This window comes from Pan paniscus, chromosome 1, assembly GCF_029289425.2.
Source record: "Pan paniscus chromosome 1, NHGRI_mPanPan1-v2.0_pri, whole genome shotgun sequence".
In the NCBI taxonomy this organism is placed as follows: domain Eukaryota; kingdom Metazoa; phylum Chordata; class Mammalia; order Primates; family Hominidae; genus Pan; species Pan paniscus.
Window position 1 is genome coordinate 200,707,768 of NC_073249.2, and position 22,699 is coordinate 200,730,466.

Sequence of the window (22,699 nt, forward strand, 5' to 3'; positions counted from 1 at the left end):
CCTGTGGCCCTACTATGTGCGCCGTCCCTGTACTAGGAAAAAGGTCAAAGATTAACTAGAGAACCCAGACTACCAGCGGGTCCCACAAAAGGTGACAAATTGAGGCCCAAAAATAGGATTGTACTTGGGAGCTCAGAGCAGGTGAGGCTGACTGGGGGCATTCAGGAAGGCTTCCTGGAGGAGAATATACGTTATCTCCGAGAAGGAAGAGCAGAGAGAAAAGGAACGGCAACCCAGGCAAAGGAAGGAGGCGCATGAAGGATGAAGGCTTGGAGGTGCGAACCTGTGATGAAAATAGGCGACCTTGTGTGTCCTTGCAGGAAAGGGAGGCAGTGGCAGGAGCCTGCCGGCTGGCAGGAAAGGTTTCCTTCTTTTCTTTTTTTATTTTCATTTTTTGAGACGGAGTCTGGCCCTGTTGCCCAGGCTGGAGTGCAATGGCTCGATCTCGGCTCACTGCAACCTCCGCCTCTGGGGTTCAAGCAATTCTCCTGCCTCAGCCTCCCGAGTAGCTGGGATTACAGGCACGTGCCTCCAAGCTCAGCTAATTTTTGTATTTTTAGTAGAGCCCATGTTGGCCAGGCTGGTCTCGAACTCCTGATCTCGTGATCCACCCTCCTCAGCCTCCCAAAGTGCTGGGATTACAGGCCTGAGCCACCGCGCCCGGCCCGGTTCCCTTCTTTTTGTGTCCGAAAGGTTGGATCTCAGCCCTTCATACCCAGTGACCACAACCGGGGCAGCAAAACTCCGGGAATGGGGCCTTTTAGGATCAGGTGGAGCCCAGATTTCTGGAGCAGACGCCCCCTCGGGCTCCCAAAGCGCATTATTCCCAGCTCCCAGCTCTAGTTTGGATCGACCAGGAGGCCAGTGGAGATCACAACAGTGTTAGTACTCATTCGGTAGAAGTCACAGCAGTTATCGTTTATTGAGCACTTTCTATATGCTGGGCACTTTGCCATGAGCATTACAACTATTTTGAAATACTTCTATCCCCTACTCCTCCCTCCTTAATAACCGAGGGGTGCCGCTGCATCCAGGGAGGTCAAGTGCTTGCCCAGGATCACACAACCGGGAACACACATTCCAAAACCCACGGGTTTAACCGCGAAAACCCGTTTGCTCCTTCCTCAGCTCCCCATTTAAATAACGTTTTAACTTTATTCAGCAGGTTTGCTCATCTCCCACCCCAATCGTGACTCCCCAGACCGGGTCTCCACAGGGACCAAGAGGCCTCTCCCTCCCCCTTCGCCGCGGGAGCAGGGAAGGGCCTTCGGCAGCAACTTGTTCCACCTCCCCAAGGTTCAGACGCGAAACTGAGTTCCAGAAGGAAGGGCTTACGCAAAGGCACCCAGCGCGCCAGAAGAGGGGTGTCCTTTTCCGTGCCCGGGGCCAGCCCCGCGCTTGGCACTCCCAGGGAAGCCGGCTCCTGAGCCGCGGCGGTCACACCTCGGACTCGCGCGGCGGTCCGCGGGCGCGCTGGCAGCCGTACAGCCACTGGATGACGCGCGCGTTGCGCTCCACCACCGACACCGGGGGGCGCCCGTCCCGCGCCGAGCCCGCTGCCTCCGAGCCGCCGCCGCCGCCCGCGCCGCCCGGGCTGTCCACGCCCCTGTCGCTGGATGTCCAGTCGCTGGCGTCCCCGGAGCCGGGCGGCGGCGAAGTTCCGGCCTGCGGGCTGGCGTCGGCACCCCAGCTCTGCGGGGAGAAGCGCTCTGCGCCCAGCACCTCCACCAGCGCGCGCTCCAGGCCGCAGTAGTTGAAGAAGCGCTCCTTCTCCGACAGGGGCAGCGAGCACGTGGGACACAGCGCCCGCTTTCCCGCCGCTTCCGGGGCATCCTGGGGCGCAGCCCAACCCCCTGAAGCCGCAGGTCGCTCTGTGGAGGCCGGGCTGCTAGGGGCAGCGTCCCGCGGGGCACCCAGAAAGAGGCGCCGCACCAGACCCTGGCCCTTGGCGTTCTCTTTGTTCACCGAAGCCTTGCAGTCCCGCTTCTGGCGGTAGAAGATGAGGGAATCAGGCCTCGGCAGCCGCCTGCCGCTTCCCCGGCGGACCGGCCTGGGCGTCCTGGGCGATGCAGGGGGCCCCAGCTCGTTGCAGGGGTGCGGCGTGAGCGGCCCAGGACTCCCACGCAGGGCTGGCTCCTGTCGCCTAGCTATCACCTGGTGCGTCTTGACATACTTGGCTTTGTCGGCTTCCAGCCTCTCCACGGCGCTGGGAGTCCGTCCTCTGGACGGGGTGGAGGGAGGGGCCAGGAGCATCTTAGAGCTGGTCAGGACAGTGCCCCATAAGTAGCCAGCCACGGGGCCTAGAGCAATTGGCTTGGGCTCTCACAGACCTGCAGGGAGAGAGGAAGGTCAGGGGAAGGGTAGGAAATGCCCCTGGTCCTCTCCTGCCGGCATTCCTCAGTATAGGATCAGTCAGCCACCCTCTCCCATCCAGGTTAGCCGGTGCCACATCCAGGGAGCAGAGGCTCAGGCCATTCCCTGTCCTTCAGAGATATTGAATGGGGTCTCTCTGGCCACTCAGAAACATATTCCCCTTTGAAGGTGCCCCAATCTGGCTACAGGGTCGTGCAAGCAGGCCTTAGCAAGCAGGACACTTGGAAAAGGAAACAGGGCTGGTCCCGGCCCAATTCCTGAAAGTGGCTTCAACCGGAAAAAATACCTCTTCCCAACCCAGCAGCTTTGAGCCCAAGACAAGAAGGCTCCCAGCCACAGGCTGGCTCCAGCAGGGCCCACCCTTCCCGCCCCCAAACACCAAGGTCAGGGATATAACCACAGGGTAGGAGCCTCCAGTAATTGCAGCCAACTGCCCTGCCCAGGCCCAGCAGGGCCATCGGGGCAGGAGAGGGAGGTGGTCCCCAGGCCCTATCAGCTACTGCCAGCTACTCTGCCCCTGCCAAGGGGATCGCAGAATGCCAAACTGTAAACATCACCTTGTTTAACCTTTGCATTTCCATTTCATGAAGAGGAAACTGGCTTGGAGAGGAGGGGGGCTTGCTCAGGTCCTATTGAGAGTTAGGAGCCAGGACTGGAACCCAGGTTTCTTTTTTTTTTCTTTAGACGGAGTCTTGCTTTGTCACCCAGGTTTCTTGCCTTGCAGTTTAGATTGGATCTCTCACTTGCCTATCAGAACTTCCCACTGAGGCCGGGCGCGATGGCTCATGCCTGTAATCCCAGCACTTTGGGAGGCCGAGGTGGGTGAATCACCTTAGGTGAGGAGTTCCAGACCAGCCTGGCCAACATGGCGAAACCCCATCTCTACTGAAAATACAAAAATTAGCCAGGCGGGGTGGCGCACACCTGTAATCCCAGCTACTTGGGAAGCTGAGGCAGGAGAATCGCTTGAACCTGGGAGGTGGAGGTTGCAGTGAGCTGAGATCGCTCACCACTGCACTCCAGCCTGGGCAACAGAGTGAGACTCCGTCTCAAAAAAAAAAAAAAAAGAAAAAAAAAAAAGAACTCACTGATATTTTGCGTGTACTCCTGCTGCTATAAAACCAAGCAATTTCCATTAGAAACGGGCCCCTTGCCTCACTAAAAAGTTCCTTCCACTAATTCTTCCTAATAACCTGTGCTCCCACTCCCAGAAATTTGCCCTCAGGGTCCTTGTCCCTTTTTTATCCTAAGACCTCATGACCCTTTTCCACCTCCCTTCTGCTGGGGCAAGGAGCGAGGAGGGGTTGTAAATCAAGAGCTGACAGTTCTCTTGGCAGTAACAGAATGGGCCACCCACATGGCCCTGCACACCCGACCCCACCCCTATCTTCCCCTACTCCCCCTGAGTCCTGGAGGCTGAGGGACCTTGGATCTGGGGACAACAAAGGAACAGAATTAGCCAGGGAAGCGGGGAAGGAGTCTGTGAGAGGCCTTGGGGCAGAGACCCTGCCAGGTCCAGCCCACCCCTGCACCCAGCATCTAGTGTGTAGTCAGTCTGCTCATGGGTAGTTGAGGCCTGGGAACCAAGGAGAGTCTGGCAGTGTCCCCCTCCCTGTCTCCCAGGGAGTCTCCTGGGCAGTGGGTCAGATTCCAAGGTCCCAGGAAGGCACTGCTTGTCTGACCCCATGGGTGCCCTCTGTCCTCTCCTCTTCTCCCTAGCCCTGAGCAGGGAGACTATAAAAAGTTCCTAATCACAAGGACCAAAATAGTCTGTCATCCACAGCCTCTTCCCTGCCTTCTGGGCTAGCCTGGAGGCCGGACCTCAGACATCCCGCCCTAGAAGCCTGGCAGGCGGCCTCGGGCCCTCCATTCCTTTGCCTGCCTTCTCCCAGTCCTGAAACTTGTGGTCTCAACTCTGCCCAAGGCTTCTGCTCTGGGCATGGGCCATCTTTTAGGCTCACTAGTTTGGCACCAGTCTCCCTGCCCTCAGGCCCCTGGGTTCCTTCTTACCCCAGCCCTGGGCTCAGGGTACACTCACCTCTGCATGGGAGGCCTAATTGCAGGGGTCCTTGGGCAGGTCCAGACTGAGGGCAGGAGTGGACAGCAAGGACTAGAAGTAACTTTGGTGGCAGCCAAACCTCACTCTCCACAGGAAAAGCAGAGAAAGCCTCCACCCCCCGCCCCCCAAATTAACCCTCGCCTTCCTAAGGCAGATCCTGGCCTCCGTTAACTCTTTCCTGATCACAGTCCTGCGCTGTGGAGACCTGTGAACCAAGTCCAGCTCCTTTTATTTTACAGATGGTCAAACAGTCCCAGCCCGGTTAGGTGATTGCCTGTGGAAGCACTGTGAGCTTGGGCAGAGCCAGGACTCCAAACAAGGCCTCCTGACCCCCAGGCTTCCTCCAAAGGCCTGGGGTGGGGGCTCCGTATGTGGGATCAGCCCCCTCCCTGGGCTGTGGCAGATGCTCTGACAGTCTGAATGGGAAGGCAGAACAGGGTTCTAGTCAACTTGCTTTTTTCCCTCTGTAGCAGGCTGAGACCTGTCTTGGTCTGGGTGCTGGGTGGTGTCAAGCCTGCTTTCCCTGGGGGCGAGACCAGGAATCTGCAGCCTAAGGGTGGGGGCATTGGTGCTATAGATGTGCAGGTGAGCCTGTGGCGGCAAGTCTTGTCATGAAGGTGACCCTGGAGCTCACTGGAGCTGCCTCTGCCAAGGTCCTTTCATGGCAGATGGGATTGCCTGGGAAGACAGTGATGAGGGGCTGATTCCAGGGCCAAGCCCAGGTCCTTTGGCCCGCTTCCTTCTCTGCCCACACTTGGAGCCTCTTAGAGCTTCTTCCATCAGAGTTTCTTCTCTGACACCTTATGTCTCAAGGTGAAACCCTACCTCATAGGAGACACCTCCCCTCTCCCCAGCAGGCAAACTAAACTCTCCAGCCCAGACTAAGACCAGTGCTCAGGCCAAAGGATCCTTTCCCCCCTTGGCTGGCCACCTTCCCCAAGTCCCTCCTCCTCCTTTCTAGCCCTCTTTCATGTTTGCAAAGCACATTCCCGTCTGTGCTCTCTGATCTCCTTTGACCGCCCCCCAACAAGGACCCTAGACAGGCGTCCAGCAGGAATGACCCCCCACTTAATGAGTAAGGAAACAGGAGCTGAGGGGGGAGAGAGATGCCCAAAGCCCAGCTCCAAATCCACGTTTGGAACTGCACCCTCTGCCTGTCAAGTCAGTAGTGGGTCTGAAAACCCAAGGCCCATCTCCTGGTAAAAGGTTTTTATTACCTAAAGGGGGGATTTTGTTGGTGATAGTTCCATATTTTGTTGCTACAGCACTTTTCAAAATGCCATTAGCTGCTTTGTCATAATCCCCATGACAATCTTTGGGGGAGGTTTTATTATTTTTTACACTTACGGCTGAAGAAACTGAGGCTCAGAGAGGAGAAAAGACTTATCCAAGCTCACCAAACTCTGTCACCCAGGCTGGAGTGCAGTGACGTGATCTTGGCTCACTGCAACCTCCACCTCCTGGGTTCAAGCGATTATCCTGCCTCAGCCTCCCGAGTAGCTGGGATAACAGGCAAGTGCCTGGCTAATTTTGTGTTTTTAGTAGAGACAGGGTTTTACCATGTTGCTCAGGCTGATCTTGAACTTCTGACCTTGCGATCTGCCCGCCTCGGCCTCCCAAAGTGCTGGGATTACAGGTGTGAGCCACCTCTCCTGGCCAATAGCTAACTTTTATTGAGAGATTAATATATGTTAGGGGCTATTCTAAGTACCTCACATAAAGATTAACATATTTAATCCTCAAAACAACCCGATGAAATGGCACTTTCGGGCCGGGCGAGGTGGCTCACACCTGTAATCCCAGCACTTTGGGAGGTGAAGGTGGGCCGATCACTTGAGGCCAGGAGCTGGAGACCAGCCTGGCCAACACGGAGAAACCCTGTCTCTACTAAAGATACAAAAATTAGCTGGGCGTGGTGGCGCGCTCCTGTAATCTCAGCTACTAGGGAGGCTGGGGCAGGAGAATCACTTGAACCCAGGAGGCAGAGGTTGCAGTGAGCCAAGATCACACCACTGCACTCCAGCCTGGGTGACAAAGCTGCAAAAAAGAAAAACAAAAAAAGTCACTTTCATTCTCCTAACTTTCTAGGTGAAGGCTGAGGGTGCCAGCTTGGCTCTGAGATCTGGTCAGGAAGGGGTTAAGCATGGGAGGTGGGCAGGGCCAGCTGGGATGCTGTCAATGGCAGGAAACCTGGCCCGCCGCCTGGGGGGAGGATGGGGCTGTTGTGTCTGACTCTGCAACCCCCATCCCTTTGGTCTTAAAGGAGCATCCAGGTTGGGTGGTAGGACCGGTAGGGGCCCCTTCACAGCTCCCTTCTAGGGATCGAGGACAGATGCTGGACTACAGAAAGAGGGGACTCAGGGTGCAACGCAGGTGACACCCTGGGGCAGCTCTGGTCTGACAAGGGTGACTCAGTCCTCCACGCCAAAGCCCTCAGTTGGAAGTGCCCCCACCTCTGCTCGGGAGGGTTTTGTCAGGGAGGGGAGACAGCCCCAGCTCTGGGAGCCCCCAGTGAGACAGAAGTGGCACAGCTCTGCCCTTAGGGATCTCTGGTGGGGGCTGGGGGAGGGCTAAGCAGCCTTGCTCTCAGGAGCTGTCAGTGTGAGGGCAACAGACCCCTACCCTGATGCCAATGGACAGAATCCTGGGAGACAGGCACAGACCTTCCACCCTGTGGGCAGCGCAGGGTCAGGGAGGAGAGGTCAAATTGGATCGGCTTTCTGGGTAAGGGGGCCCTGAAAAAGTCAGCAGATGAGAGGGGAGGTGGGGGCGGATGAGAAGATGAGGTGGGCTGCATCTATCTGGCCTCGGCTCCCAGCCACCCTCGCCATGAACCGGACCGTCCCTGTTTCTGGTTGTAGGTCCCCTGGGACTACCTTAAAGTGGCTCTTTCCGGCCCTAGAGCCAGGACCTCAAGCAAGGGGGAAGCGAGTCTTGGGGGGTTTCCTTCCTACGTCCGACCTCATTCCCAGATCACCTTGGGGATGGAGATCGGGAATGGGCCTGAGTCAGAACGTCTCCTTCCAGGAGAGGGTGGTGGGAGGATGGGGGAGCAGCTCTGGTCAGTGTCGGGAATAACCAGCCAGGTCAGGGAGGCCTTCAGATCCAGTCTCACATCCCATGCCCACATTGTCACGGAGGAAACGTGTGTCACCCCCTTCACTAGCTGGCTACAGCCCCCACACCTCAGCCCTACCTTTGATTCCAGCCCTAGTCTACCTCTCGCTGGCTGTGTGGGCTTGAGCAAGAACTTAACCTCTCTGAGTTTCCTTCTGTGTCAGGCGGGAATGGTGAGACCCAGCTCCTGTGTGGCTTGGAGATGCAGGAAGTGGAGCCTGCAACCGCAAGGTGCTCTGGAATGTGGGGCCTGCAATCTGCAAGGTGCAAGTTAGATGAATCTGACTTCAGCTTTCGCCCTTTACCAACTCCTTGCTGCACTTCTGGCCCGCATCTCTTTTCCTAATCCCAGTCTTGCTCACAGCTGCCGGCAGCAAATCACCGAGAACACCTGCACTGTGCCATGGGGTCCGCAGATGGATCTAACGTGGTTTTGCTCTCAGATGGTGGCAGAGGCAGGAAGCTTCACCACGACTGGTGAGAGACCAGTGCTACTGCAACCAAGATGAACACAGCAGTGGGGATGGTGACCTCTTCTGCCCGGGGTGGGGTGGGAAGCTTCAAAGAGGAGGGGTATCTGAGCCCTACTGGGAAGGGATTTTTGACTGGGTTTAGGGGAGACAGAGAGAGTGTTGGGCCGAGAGCACTGCAGGCGCCAGGTCTCAGTGAGGGCAAGAGGCCAGGGAAGGGTCGCGGAGAGTGAGAGAGGGAGGAGCGGGAGAGAAGGTGGGAGGGCATAAGAGAGAAGATGGGGTGCAGAGAAGGGATGGGGTTTGTGAATAGATGGGTAGGCTCAGACTGAGAGAAGGGGCTCGAGGGGACTTAGAGAAAAGATGGGAGCTCAGGGAAGGGAAGGGCTCAGGGAGGGGACTGGGGTTTCTTGAAACAAGAGTTGGGGAGAGGGTAGGCGCATCTGCCAGGCCCCAAGGCCACAGGAGAAGCCCCCCACAGAGATTAGAGCAGCCGTCCTCTAATTCAGGGCTTTCCGTTTCGGAAAGAATCTCAGCCACAACAATAGCCTGGCCCCAGTGCCTGCGCTCCCTCTGAGGGGTGTGGCCTCTGGGCAGAGCCAGGCCCCACACCCACCGCCCATGACTCACGGAGGAGGGGGCAGGGGGAGAATGGGAAGGAAGATGCCATTAAATTTTTTTCTTTTTTCTTTAATTTTTTTTTTTTCTGAGGCGGAGTCTTGCTCATTTGCCCAAGCTGGAGTGCAGTAGTGTGATCACGGCTCACTGCAGCATCGACCTCCCAGGCTTGAGTGATCCTCTTGCCTTAGACTCTGAAGTAGCTGGGACCACAGGTGTGCAACATCACACACAGCTAATTATTGTATTTTTTTTGTAGAGATGGGGTTTTGCTATGTTGGCCAGGCTGGTCTCAAACTCCTGGCCTCAAGTGATCCTCCCACCTTGGCCTTCCAAAGTGCTGGGATTAAAGGCATAAGCCACCGAGCCCAGCCTAAGCATTTTTTTTTTCCTGAGTAATTATGTGTTGCTAGTGAACAAAGTGAATAAGATAAGATTTCTGCTCTCACGGAGTCTCCAGCATAGTGTCAGAATAACAAAACCAACTACATTTGCTGTTCCCTATATGCTAGGCACTATGCCAAGTGCTTCACACTCAGTGCCCCACTGACTTCTTACAAAATCCTATGTGAAATGGTGGGTGTTATTACTAGCTCACTTTTATAGATGAGGAAACAGAGGCAGAGAGAGGTAGAATAACTCATCCACAGTCACACAGCTTGCAGATGGTAGAGCTGGGGCTTTAACCTCGAGGGAGAGCTGTCCGCCCCTATGTGGCTCAGGCAGGGCTAGAGCAAATCTATTCTCACTGCCTGCTGGCCTCCCTGCCTTGCTTGCTCTGTCTTCTGGACTGAGGCAAGGATGGGCATGAAGACAGTCCCAACTGCCATTCTCGTCATCTCCACCTCAGCCACCACCTCTCCATCTCCACCATCTCACCTTCCACTTACATGTCTTCATCACAGTTCCTTTAGATTGGGTACAAGGAACAAAAAACATCTCACCTAGACTAAGTAAAATAGGGGAACACATGGAAAAGAAACAGGGTTTCTCATGGAATGAGTTGGCAAGAAATCTATCATCCTCCTACCTTGACAATATATATCTTCATAATGGCAATGTTAAAAAAATATGGCCAGGTGCGGTGGCTCACACTTGTAATCACAGCCGTTTGGGAGGTGGAGGAGGGAGGATCCCTTGAGCCCAGAAGTTTGAGACCAGCCTGGCAACACAGGGAGACCCATCTCTACAAATCATAATAAAAGATATTAGCCAGGCATGGTGGTGTGCACACCTGTAGTCCCAGCTACTTGGGAAGCTGAAATGGGAGGATCACCTGAGCCCGGTAGATCAAGCCTTCAGCGAGCTATGATTGTGCCACTGCGCTCTAGCCTGGGTGACAGAGCAAGACCCTAACTCAAAGAAAAAAACACCAACTATTTTTAAATTTTTTGAAACAGAGAGAGTTGGCAAGATGTCAAAGGTGACTGAATTTAATTAGTATTGAACACATATGGGTGTTCTGTTAAAGGGCCAGTAATGCTGGATGAGTAAGAAAACAAAGAGCATATAAGGTATAAATTATATCTTTATCCTGTAAAATTTATTTTTCTTGCCTTGATTTCAGCAAAATTAATAATTGTGTTGCTATAATCAAGTCTCACATAATTTGTATTCTACTGACAGTAATGCCTAATTAGACAACCTCTCCTATATCTGTGTTGGGGTGTTTTTTGTTTGTTTTTTTCTTTTTTAGTTTCGATTTAGAGAAACATTGCTCTGCTGAGATATTAGCAACTAGAAATCAAAATAAAGGGTGGGCAGGGTGGCTCACACCTGTAATTCCAGCACTTTGGGTGGCGGAGGCAGGTGGATCACTTGAGTTTGAGACCAGCCTGGCCAACATGGTGAAACCCCATCTCTACTAAAAATACAAAAATTAGCCCGGACGTGGTGGCACACAACTATAGTCCCAGCTACTCCTGAGACTGAGGCAGAAGAATCGCTTGAACCCGGGAGGCGGGGGTTGCAGTGAGCCAAGATCACGCCACTGCACTCCAGCCTGGGCGACAGGGTGAGACTCTGTCTCAAAAAAAAAAAAAAAAAAGGAAATTATTAAAGTAATATTTAAATTTAGAGAGGAACTATGAATGTTACATAACAGGTTTAAATGTTGAAATGGAGTACATATGATAAATGATGGTGAACACAGGACACATTACAAGATATGTCAATGTCATCACATACACGCCTATCTCTTACATCATAATTTTCACATCTCATAAAGCAAACCTAGATTCATGAATTAATAGTAAGGAATTGGCACCATGCTTCATGCATATTATGCCTAGCCTTCACTTACAAATTTATGAGTAAAATGAATTGTTTCATGTTGCAGAATGTTCCTCAGCCATTCTATGCTTCTTTTGAAAATGCAGTAGTCCTCCCTTTTCCGAGAGGGATATATTTCAAGACCCCCAAGGGATCCCTGCATCCACAGCTATTACCAAAGCCTATATATACTATATTTTTTCCTATTCATACATACCTATGATGAAGTTTAATTTATAAATTAGGCACAGTAAGATATTAATAACAAAAACCCATAATGAAATATAACAAAACAATATACTGTAATAAAAGTTATTCAAGGCCGGGCATGGTGGCTCACACCTGTAATCCCAGCACTCTGGGAGGCCGAGGTGGGCAGATCCACGAGGTCAGGAGTTCGAGACTAGCCTGGCCAACATAGTGAAACCCCGTCTCTACTAAAAATACAAAAATTAGCCGAGGGTGGTGGCATGCATCTGTAGTCCCAACTACTCAGGAGGCTGAGGCAGGAGAATAGCTTGAACCTGGGAGGCTGAGGTTGCAGTGAGCTGAGATCACACCACTGCACTCTAGCCTGGGCGACAGAGCAAGACTCTGTCTCTGAAAAAAAAAAAATACAGTTATGTGAATGTGGTCTCTCTCCCATTCTCAAAATATCTTATTGTATTATGCTTCTTGTGATGGAGAAGGGATGGAGAGGGATGGCCTGTGATTTCATCACTGTACTCACAACGGCATGCAACTTAAAACTTATGAATTGTTTATTTCTGGAATTTTCCATTTAATATTTTCCAACTACCGTTGACTGTGGGTAACTGAAACTGTGGAAAGTTAAACTGCGTATAACGGGGGATACTGGGCTGTGCTACAAGTTGGAACACGAGGTGAATCGAGAAAATGGACACAGCACTGCTGGGAAACAACACTTTCTTATGCAAGAATCAACAGCACTCCTGCTCTCAGAGAGGATGGATTTGATGAGTTAATTGATGTCTTTTCTCTTACCTGAGTGCTTCCACCACTGAGTCTTTCCCACCTTCCAAACAGCTCTTTCTGCAACAATAGCAGCATCACCACACACTAACTTTCCTGGCATTCGGATGCAGTAGGCTTCTGCTTCCTGCTTCAAGGATACAGGGCAAGACATGTGGAGAAGCGTGGTGTTTGGTTGTTTGTTGTTAAGCATGTGTTTCTCTGGATTGAATGGAATTAGGTGTGAGAGCAGATGTCGAGAGCTACAGCTTCCACTGTGCAGCACTGAGCACTGGGTCCTGCATGACAGAGTCCCAGGGGGTTTTTAATAAGTTCCTTTCTGGATGCTTTTGATATATGGGGTCCTTTATTTTCATTTTTGTTTATTTATTTACTTTTTTTTTTTTTTGAGATGGAGTTTCGCTCTTGTTGCCCAGGCTGGAGTGCAGTGGCGTGATCTCAGCTCACTGCAACTTCTGTCTCCTGGGTTCAAGTGATGCTCCTGCCTCAGCCTCCAGAGTAGCTGGGATTACAGGTGCCCACCACCACGCCTAGCTAATTTTTGTATTTTTAGTAGAGACGGGGTTTCACCATGTTGGCCAGGCTGGTCTCCAACTCCTGACCTCAGGTGATCCGCCCACCTCAGCCTCCCAAAGTGCTGGGATTACAGGCGTGAGACACCGGCCTATTTACTTATTTTTGGATACAGGATCTCATTGTCGCCCAGGCTGGAGTGCAGTAGCATGATGATAGCTCACTGCAACCTTGAACTCCTGGGCTCAAGTTTCAGCCTTTTGAGTAGCTGGGACTACAGGCACAGCACCACCACACCTGGGTTATGGGGTCCTTTAAAGGGCAGGAGCCCCTCTATCCAGTTCTAAGGAGGGCACTGAGCTATGATCAGGGAGGTGTTTGTCACAGTGAACATATCCAACCCTGGGGAATTACCCTTTTATACCCAAGGAAGGCAATCCCCAGGCTTAACTCTGTCAGGTTGATTTTTCAGTCACTTACAACTGAAATAAACCTGAAAGAAGCACATCATTCCCTCCTAAACTAGGATCACCTTTTTCATGACGGTTGTAACGTTCAACATGTACAGCCTCAGTTTGCTCACCATCCAATCCATCTCCATGGTAATTTGGAAGGTATGCTGACCAAATACTTCCAGGTTTGTTTAAAGCTGTCCTGGAAGTGCAGTAGACATTCCCCTAAGAAATCAGGAGACCAAAGTTCTGGTCCTGACTTTACCATTAACTCACTCTTTGTCTAGAGCAAGTCACTTTCTTGAGCCTCTAGTTTCTGATCTGTTGAAAGGAGGGAAGTGGATTAGACTCAGGGTTCCCAAATGCCATTCCTTGGGCGGATTCCAGTTGGCTACATAAAAATGTATGTGGAGGCCGGGTGTGGTGGCTCATGCCTGTAATCCCAGCACTTTGGGAGGCCGAGGCAGGAGGGTCACTTGAGCCTGGGAGTTTGAGACTGGCCTGGGCAACATCGTGAGACCCTGTCTCTACAATTAAAAAAGAGAAAAAAAAATTTACATGGGGAGCTTGATAACAAGGCTAATGCCAGGCTCTCGTTCTCAGAGACCCTAAGTCAGTAGATCTGGGCTAGAGTCACGGAGGAAAGAAGAGAACACTGGATCAATCTGAATTTATTGGTATGAATGCTCTTATTACAGATTCTAGATTTAATGGGTTACCTCTTACAGCTGAAAGTAGCTCTAATAGTTTGCTTGTTTGGTCAACTGAGATTAGTACTCAACGTGACCTATATCAGTGAGGTTGAGACACCTGGCTAAATTCCTAAGGTCTCAAAAGACAAGAATATTGGAGAAAACTTATATGAAAGTCTGTGGGCCAGGCACAGTGGCTCATGCCTGTAATCCCAGCACTTTGGGAGGTTGAGGTGGGTGGATCACCTGAGGTCGGGAGTTCCAGACCAGCCTGACCAACATGGTTAAACCCTGTCTCTACTAAAAATACAAAAATTAGCCGGGCGTGGTGGCGCATGCCTGTAGTCCCAGCTACTCGAGAGGCTGAGGCAGGAGAATTGCTTGAACCTGGGGTGGTGGAGGTTGCAGTGAGCCAAGATCATGCCACTGCACTCCAGCCTGGGAGAGAGAATGACACTCCATCTCAAAAAAAAAAAAAAAAAAAAGAAAGTGCATATACCCCAATCCCTCTGAGTGCCTGTACACCGATCCCTCTGTGGATTCCCCGATCCCTCTGAGTGCATTCCCCGATCCTTCTGTGGATTCCCCGATCCCTCTGAGTGCATTCCCCGATCCTTCTGTGGACTCCCCGACCCCTCTGAGTGCATTCCCCGATCCCTCTGTGGATTCCCTGATCCCTCTGAGTGCATGTACCCCAATCCCTCTGTGGATTCCCTGAGAGGGCCCAGAGGATCCGCTCTTCACCTAGGAGTTGAGAAAGCGTTATTGAGAGTAACATCTGCATCCTTGATAAATTTTATGGTGGATGTCCTTTGTTGTTGGGCATATTGGAAGAGGCCACCACTAAGATGGGCTCTCTGATCTCACTGGGGGTGATGGGATTCCAGAGGGGCAGAAGCCAAGTGGCAGAGCTGAACTGCCAGAGTCAAGCGGCCTTCACTGTAACATGCAGTGGGATGGAGTGACAACCAGAACCCTGTGACTTGCAGGGATCTTTGACCGGAGTGTCCCTAGGAATGAAGTGGATGAGCAGTGTGTTAAATGTTATTGAGTTATAAAACAGAAAAGCCTCCATGTCATGGCCAGAGGCCTGACTTGAATTGTCATGAAGGAGCATCTCAGCCTCTCAGCTGATTTCCAGATCTCAGCCAGTCCACAGACCTGAAGCTCTGATTGAACAGGAGGCTAGGTCCCTTAAAGAAGGACCTCACAGCACTGCCACATGTACGTACTGTAAAACTTCCCCCAAGGAAGAAGGAAGGGGTAATTCAGACCATTTAGGAAGTACTAGATGTTGGCCTTAAAGTAATGCTAGTATCTGGAAACCCAAGATTCCCATGTCCAAAACTACGGAACAACCTCGCTCTTTCACAAACCTGTTCTGCCACTGACTTCCTCATCTCATTCAAACCTTCCCTAACTCAGCACCTGTCCAATTGCTCAGGCCAGGGCTAACCTTTTGGCTAACCTTTGACCTGTCTCTCTCTCTTTCATTCCACATCTGATACATCAGCATCTGTAGGCTGTATCTTTGAAATCCATCCAGATTTAGAGCACTCTCTCCTGCTCCACTCCTTCTGCCCTGGTCCATGCCACCGTCCCCTCTTGCCTGGGACTGTAGTCGTCTCTATTATTTTATTTTTATTTGTTGAGATGGAGTCTCACTCTGTCACCTGGGCTGGAGTGCAGTGGTTCAATTTTGGCTCACTGCGACCTCCGCCTCCCAGTTCAAGTGATTCTCATGCCTCAGCCTCCTGAGTAGCTGGAACTACAGGCACCCACCACCACACCCAGCTAATATTTGTATTTTTAGTAGATGTGAGGTTTCATCATGTTGGCCAGGCTGGTCTCGAACTTCTGACCTCAAGTGATCCACCTGCTTTGGGCCTCCCAAAGTGCTGGGATTACAGGCTTGAGCCACCGCACCCAGCTGTGGTAGTCTCTAGTAAGTCTCTCTCTTTCTAACCTCATCCTGCATAGAATCTATTCTCAATGCCACTCTAGATCAATTCTTTAAAAATATATCAGTCATGTCACTTCTCTGCTCAAAACTCTGAAAAAGGTTCCCCATTTCACTCGAGGTAAAGACAAATCCTTAGCAGCCTGCAGGCTTCCCGTGGCCAGGCCCTGTGAGCTCCCTGCCCTCCCCGCCTGCCATCCTCCCTGTCCAGATGCACATGTCTTCCTTGTCTGTTCCTCTAACACAACAACCACGCTCCACCTGGGGGCCTGTGGACTCTGCTAGGAATGCTTTTCCTTCAGTTACGCGCTTTGCTGACTCCTTCCCCTCCTTTAAGACTTTTTTTTTTTAGAGAGTCTCGCTCTGTAGCCAGGCTGGAGTGCAGTGGCGCAATCTCGGCTCACTGCAACCTCCACCTCCCGGGTTCAAGTGATTCTCCTGCCTCAGCCTCCCAAGTAGCTGGGATTACAGATGTGCACCACCACACCCAGCTAATTTTTGTATTTACCCAATGCCATGTTTACATGGTCTTTGTTCAGGCTGGCACGGTGGCTCATGCCTATAATCCCAGCACTCTGGGGGGCCAAGGTGGGAGGATCACTTGAGCCCAGGACCTTGAGAGCAGACTGGACAATGTAGCAAGACCCCATCTCTGTTTTAAGAAAAGGAAGAAAAAAAGAAAACAAAAAGATAAAGGTCTTTGCTCAGCCGATGCTTTGGAGTGAGGATTGCCCATCAGTGTCCCACTTTGGGTCAAAAGGCCAGAACTTGGTACTCTCATCTCCCTCAATCACCAGAGGTGGGCTGCCCTGGGAAGAGCATGACCTTGGGGAAGGCGGATCTCAGCAGCTGAGGCAGACCCTGAGGGAGGTGATGGCCATAGGCAGTCAGCTGCCTACTCTCCCTGCAGATGGGCAGCAGGCCCTTCCTTGGATGAGTAAAAAGAAGTACAGGAGAAGAAAAAAGGAGAAGAAGAAAGATGTACAGGAAGAAAAAAGGAGTACAGGAACCAAGGGGTGGAAGGAAGAGTGACTCCACTTACTGTTACTCCAGTGGCCCAGAGGGAGACTTTGTACTTGCCAGCCCTGCAACTCTGGGCTCTGCAGGGTTAGAGGTCCCGGTCCTACAAGGGGGCACATTTTTCCCAAAAAAATATGTATTGAAGGGCTGAGCATGGTGGCTTATGCCTGTAATCCTAGCACTTTGGGAGGCCGAGGTGGGAGGATCACTTGAGGCCAGGAGTTCAAGACCAACCTGGCCAAGATAGTAAGACCCCCATCCCCCCCCCCAAAAAAAAAGAAAGAAAAAGAAAAACAGATCTGCATTAAATTATAAGCAGTGTCTACCTCCTGGGTGCTCTGAGCTGCTTGTGTCCAGGACTAGCCATCAAGAACAGGGGTCGCTGGGTACAGTGGCTCATGCCTGTAATCCCAGCATTTTGGGAGGCTGAGGTGGATGGATCACCTGAGTTCAGGAGTTCGAGACTAGCCTGGCCAACATGGTGAAAACTTGTCTCTACTAAAAATACAAAAATTAGTCGGGTGTGGTGGCGCGCGCCTGTGGTCCCAGCTACATGGGGGCTGAGGCATGAGAATCCAGGAGGCGGAGGTTGCAGTCAGCCGAGATCACACCATTACGCTCCAGCTTGGGCAACAGAGGGAGACTCCATCTTAAAAAAAAAAAAAAAAAAAGAAGCAGGGTCTTGGCACCCCTGTCTTGGCATTGGCACAGGTGTTTCACCCTGATTATAAATAGGAATAGGCTGCTCTTATACAGTGGGGGCAAGAAGGATCCCTGTGGATCCAGGGTGATCTGCTCAGGTGCTTCTTGGTGTTCTTTTGTTCCACTATAACTGCAAATGGACAGGTCATGCAACTCTGGCCTGAGAAGGGCGTGATGACCAGGGGCTCAGGCTTCTTGGGGATGAAGGTCTGGATCCCACCACCATGTGAGCCACTGAGGCCAGCAGAAGTGGCAGCTGAGGGTGAGGGGAGTCTAGAACCAATGGAGGAGGAGGGAGATGAGGGCCATCACCCGCAGCCCCAGGACGGACTGCCGTGGTGGGGGCTGTAGTTCGTCCCACTGGCGTTCCTCCACTAAGTTCCCTCTTGGGAAGAGGGCCAGAGGAATTCTGAAGGGGCTGCGCCTTCAGTGTGTATGGGCGGGTTCTTGTAGACAGCAGCTTTCGATGGTGTCCACTGCTGCCCACTAGTAGGGAGTGCAGTTAGCAGATGGCCTGCCGCTGTCACCTCCTTCAGGGTCTGCCTCAGTGGCTGAGAGCCCACTCAGCCAAGGTCCCACCCTTCCTAGGGCAGCCTGTATCTGGTGATTGAAGGAGGTGGGGTGTAAAGGTCAGGCCATTCCAGTTTAATGCAGGACACTCAGATGGACAATAGTCACTCCAGACCTTCAAGCCTGGTCGGTTGAGCTAGAGAGGCCACGCTTGCCATTCCTAGTGATCTAAAAAGGATAGGCCACTGGGAGATGGGAGTCCAAGCCTTGGTTAGTGGTGCACTGTGGGGACCTATGGTAAATTGCTTACCGTTTAAAGACTGCCCCTAACGGAAGGACTCTGAGTTTAGGTGAGCTTGGCACCATGAGGCACAGGTCACAATAATTTTGTTTCCAAAATTATCCCACCCTACCCCAGAAGATCTGCAGAAAGCAAGACCATGGGATTGGGGAGATGTGAGACTCAGATTGAGGAACGGTTTCCCCAAGGACCTCTGGAAAGCTCGTCTGATTGAGTTTGAACAAGGGTTATCCACCAGAGGGCGGGCTTCACCCTCCAAGAAGCTTTCCTGATACCACTTCGCCCACGGGCTCTTCCTGAGCTTCACTAGCATAGGGGGCCGCCCTGCTGCCTGCCCTTGCTGCGCACACCTGGACATCCTCAGAGCTGCTGTTTCACCTGGGGACTGCTCAGATGGTTGCTTACCTTGACACTGCTGCTTGTAATACCAGTTAACTGATAAGAGCAGCGATTTCTGCGTTTATATTGTTCTCTGTAGTGTATGAAACATCTTCACATACATTATTCTCATTTGGTTTGCAAAGCAACTTGAAAAAATAATTTATTATTATGGCCACTTTTCAGAAGAGGTAACTAAGGCTCATAGAAGTCAAATGGCTTCACCAGTCACAGAATATGTTCCTGCCGCTGCTATCACTGACATTTATTAAGCACTTGCTATGTGCCAAGGATGATGTTAAGGGTTCACTTATTTAATTCTACAGTAATTAAGACAGTGAAGTGTTGACAGGCAGTGTTAATTAAATGTGTGCCAGTTTAGAAATATTATCTCTTTCTCTGATGAATGGAACTTTTATCATTAGGTAGAAACTATCTCTAGTGATGCTTTTAGCTTCAATATAGCTATTGCATCCTCATTTTTTTTTTTTTTTGCCAAGTATTTCTTTTTCTAAACTTTGCCAATCTATGTCCTGATATTTTAGATTTGTCTTTTGTAAACAGAACATATTAATAGTGGATTTTATTCTTTTATTTAGTCTGACATCCTTTATCTTTGGAGAATTTAGCCCACTTGTAGATATTGCTATATTTTTATTTATTTCACTCATTTGTAATGTACATTCTATTTGCTGTACTTTCCCTCTCTCTTAAAAAAAAACCACTTTTTTTTTTAAGATGGTGTCTCACTCTTGTTGCCCAAGCTGGAGTGTAGTGGCGTGATTTCGGCTCACTGCAACCTCTGACTCCTGGGTTCAAGCGATTCTCCTGCCTCAGCCTCCCAAGTAGCTGGGATTACAGGCATGTGCCACCATGCCCGGCTAATTTTTGTATTTTTAGTAGATACGGGGTTTCACCATGTTGGCCTGGCTGGTCTCAAACTCCTGACCTCAAGTGATCCTCCCACCTCGGCCTCCCAAAGTGCTGGGATTACAGGTGTGAGCCACCGTACCCAGCCTAAAAAACACTTTTTTTAACATTGATTTTTTTTCCCCACTGTTAGTTTGGAAGTTATTGGCTCTAGGTCTGGTTTTTTTAATGGTTATCTCAACAATTCTAACCTAATGATGAGTCTGTTTACTGAGTTTTCCATTTCAGTTACCATAATTTTTTCATTTTCAGAAATTGTATTTGGTTCTTTTGGAAATTTACTTGCTAACACATAGTATCAAGTCCTTTCTTTCTTTCTGTCCTTCTTTTCTTTTTTTTTTTAATGAGACAGGGTCTCACTTTGTCACGTAGGCTACAGTGCAGTGGTGTGATCTCGGCTCACTGCAGCCTCCACCTCTTGGGCCCAAGCTATCCTCCTGCCTCAGGTCCCCAAGTAGCTGAGACTACCGGTGGGTGCCATGATGCCCGGATAATTTTTGTATGTGTTGTAGAGATGGAGTTTTGCCATGTTGCCCAGGCTGGTCTGGAACTCCAGAGCTCAAATGATCTGCCCGCCTCAACCTCCCAAGTGCTAGGATTACAGGTGTGAGCCACATGCCTGGCCTATTTCCTTAAACATATTAAGCAAGATTATCTTTTATTCCGTCTGATAATTTCAATACCTTTGAAGGTCTGTTTCCACCGCCTCCCAATCCTGCTTGTTCTTTCTCATGGTCCCTTATTATCTTGTGTTCAGTTATTTTTTGTCACTAGCTGCTCATGTTGTTTGGAAATCTGTGGGAATTATTTTAGACTTGTGTTGAAGTTGAGTTTCTTCAGAGACAATTTGAAATGATTTCTGTCAATAATGTGCTAGTACTACCAACTCATATCACTTTAAATTTTAAATTCTCTGAGGATTTTAGGATTACATAGTAATATGATTTGACTTGGGATTTCATGAGAGAGCTGGCTTGAAAGTTATGAACTCTTTGTTTTTTGGAAAGTTATGAAGTTTTTTGTTTTTTTTTTTTTGAGATGGAGTCTTGCTCTGTCACCCAGGCTGGAGTGCAGTGGTGTGAGCTCAGTTCACTGCAAACTCTGCCTCCCGAGTTCAAGCGATTCTCCTGCCTCAGCCTCCCAAGTAGCTGGGACTACAGGTGTGCACCATCACTCCCGGCTAATTTTTGTATTTTTGGTAGAGGTGGGGTTTCACCATGTTGGCCAGGCTGGTCTTGAACTCCTGACCTCAGGTGATCCGCCTGCCTCAGCCTCCCAAAGTGCTGGGATTATAGGCATGAGCCACTGCATCCAGCCAAAAGTTATGAATTTTTTTTTTTTTTTTTTGAGACAGAGTCTAGCTTTGTCACCAGGCTGGAGTGCAGTGACACAATCTCAGCTCACCGCAACCTCCGCCTCCCGGGTTCAAGTGATTCTCTTGCCTCAGCCTCCCGAGTAGCTGGGATTACAGGCACATGCCACCACACCCAGCTAATTTTTGTTTTTTTTTCAGTAGTGACAGGGTTTCGCTATGTTACCCAGGATGGTCTTGATCTCCTGACTTCATGATCCGCCCGCCTCGGCCTCCCAAAGTACTGGGATTACAGGCTTGAGACACCGCGCCTGGCCAAAAGCTATGAATTCTTAAAGGTGATTTTATTTTCTTCTCTTTCCAGGGCCAGAGTTGATATAGGAAGATTTCATTGGACCTCCCATCTGAGTGCTATGGTTTATTTATTTATTTATTTATTTATTTATTTATTTTCTGAGACAAAGTCTGGCTCTATTGCCCAGGCTGGAGTGCAGTGGCATGATCTTAGTGCACTGCAACTTCTGCCTCCTGGGCTCAAACCATCCTCCCACCTCAGCCTCTTGGTGGACACACGCCATCACACCCAGCTAATTTTTTATAGTTTTTGGAGAGAAGGAGTTTCATCATGTTGCCCGGGCTGGTCTCCAACTTGTAAGCTCAAGCAATCTGCCTGCCTCAGCCTCCCAAAGTGCGGGGATTACAAGCGTGAGCCACCACGCCCAGCCGATTTACTTTACCTTAGCTCTTGCACTGTAGTTATGACCCTCCGGGGTCTCCTATTAGAGTTCCCATTTTGGAGAAGCCTTGGGATTTATCTCCTGTCCCCCAGGTATCCTATGCAAACATGAAAGGAGGATGTTAAGGTCTCTGGGGTTTGGCAGGCATCCTGAGGGTTAAACACGATGTTGGTATTTACTTTCCTTTTTCCATAGTTCCTGGTTTCACTTCATTTTGGGGCTTATTTCTTACTTTCATGCAGCTCAGCAACATAATAAAAAAAATTAAAAACTTTATACAATAATTTAGTTTTTTATCATCAGAAGGATCACTCGGGTATCTAATTCATCATATTACTGGGAAATTTTTTTCTTTTTTTTGAGACGAAGTCTCACTCTTGTCCCCCAGGTTGCAGTGCAGTGGCACGATCTCGGCTCACTGCAACCTCTGCCTCCCAGGTTCAAGCGATTCTCCTGCCGCAGTCTCCCAAGTAGCTGTGATTACAGGCGCCTGCCACCACACCTGGCTAATTTTTGTATTTTTAGTAGAAACTGAGTTTCACCATGTTGACCAGGCTGGTCTTGAACTCCTGACCTTAGGTGATCCGCCCGCCTCGGCCTTCCAAAGTGCTGGGATTACAGGCATGAACCATCACACCCGGCTACTGGGAAAATATTAAAACACAGATTTCATTGTCATAACTCACATTTGTTTTATGATATTTTATAGTCTTTGCACATTTTAATTTGAGTTTCATACAGTATGGCTTGTGCATATTATGATTTATAATAATAACATATAATTTAATTTTTGCAACTCATGAAGGTAGATATTATTATTCCTGTTTTACAGATGAAGAAACATAGGCTCCAAGTTTTTTTGGTTTTTTTTTTTTTTTTGAGACGGAGTCTCGCTCTGTCACCCAGGCTGGAATGCAGTGGCACGATCTCGGCTCACTGCAAGCTCCGCCTCCCGGGTTCATGCCATTCTCCTGCCTCAGCCTCTCCGAGTAGCTGGGACTACAGGCACCTGCCACCACGCCCAGCTAATTTTTTGTATTTTTAGTAGAGATGGGGTTTCACTGTGGTCTCCATCTCCTGACCTCGTGATCCGCCCACCTCGGCCTCCCAAAGTGCTGGGATTACAAGGTGAGCCACCGCGCCTGGCCTGGCTCCAAGTTTCAAGAGTAAAGCTAAGTGGCTCAACAGAGCCTTCAGCCATTGGTATTCATACTCCAATGTTCTTAGCCCTTGGAGGACAGGAACTGTCCCCCGCCATTAAGAATCTGATAAAAACTCTAGACTATCTTCC

The 22,699-nt window shown here is 50.3% G+C and overlaps 1 protein-coding gene across 1 annotated transcript; it reads right to left on the reverse strand.

Annotated features, from left to right (window-relative positions):
- Nucleotides 1-897: 897 nt before the first annotated feature.
- FAM110D (family with sequence similarity 110 member D) lies at nucleotides 898-4,523 on the reverse strand. The gene is made up of 2 exons (XM_034958812.3): nucleotides 4,412-4,523; nucleotides 898-2,330 (listed from the first exon to the last, which is right to left on the reverse strand). Exon 2 carries the CDS (start codon nucleotides 2,251-2,253, stop codon nucleotides 1,438-1,440), a length of 816 nt encoding a protein of 271 aa, XP_034814703.1. The 5' UTR covers nucleotides 2,254-2,330; nucleotides 4,412-4,523; the 3' UTR covers nucleotides 898-1,437.
- Between the last annotated feature and the right edge of the window lie 18,176 nt (nucleotides 4,524-22,699).

Coding starts and splice junctions, on each gene's coding strand:
- FAM110D (XM_034958812.3), bottom strand. CDS start 2,253: ATGCTCCTGGCCCCTCCCTCCACCCCGTCCAGAGGACGGACTCCCAGC.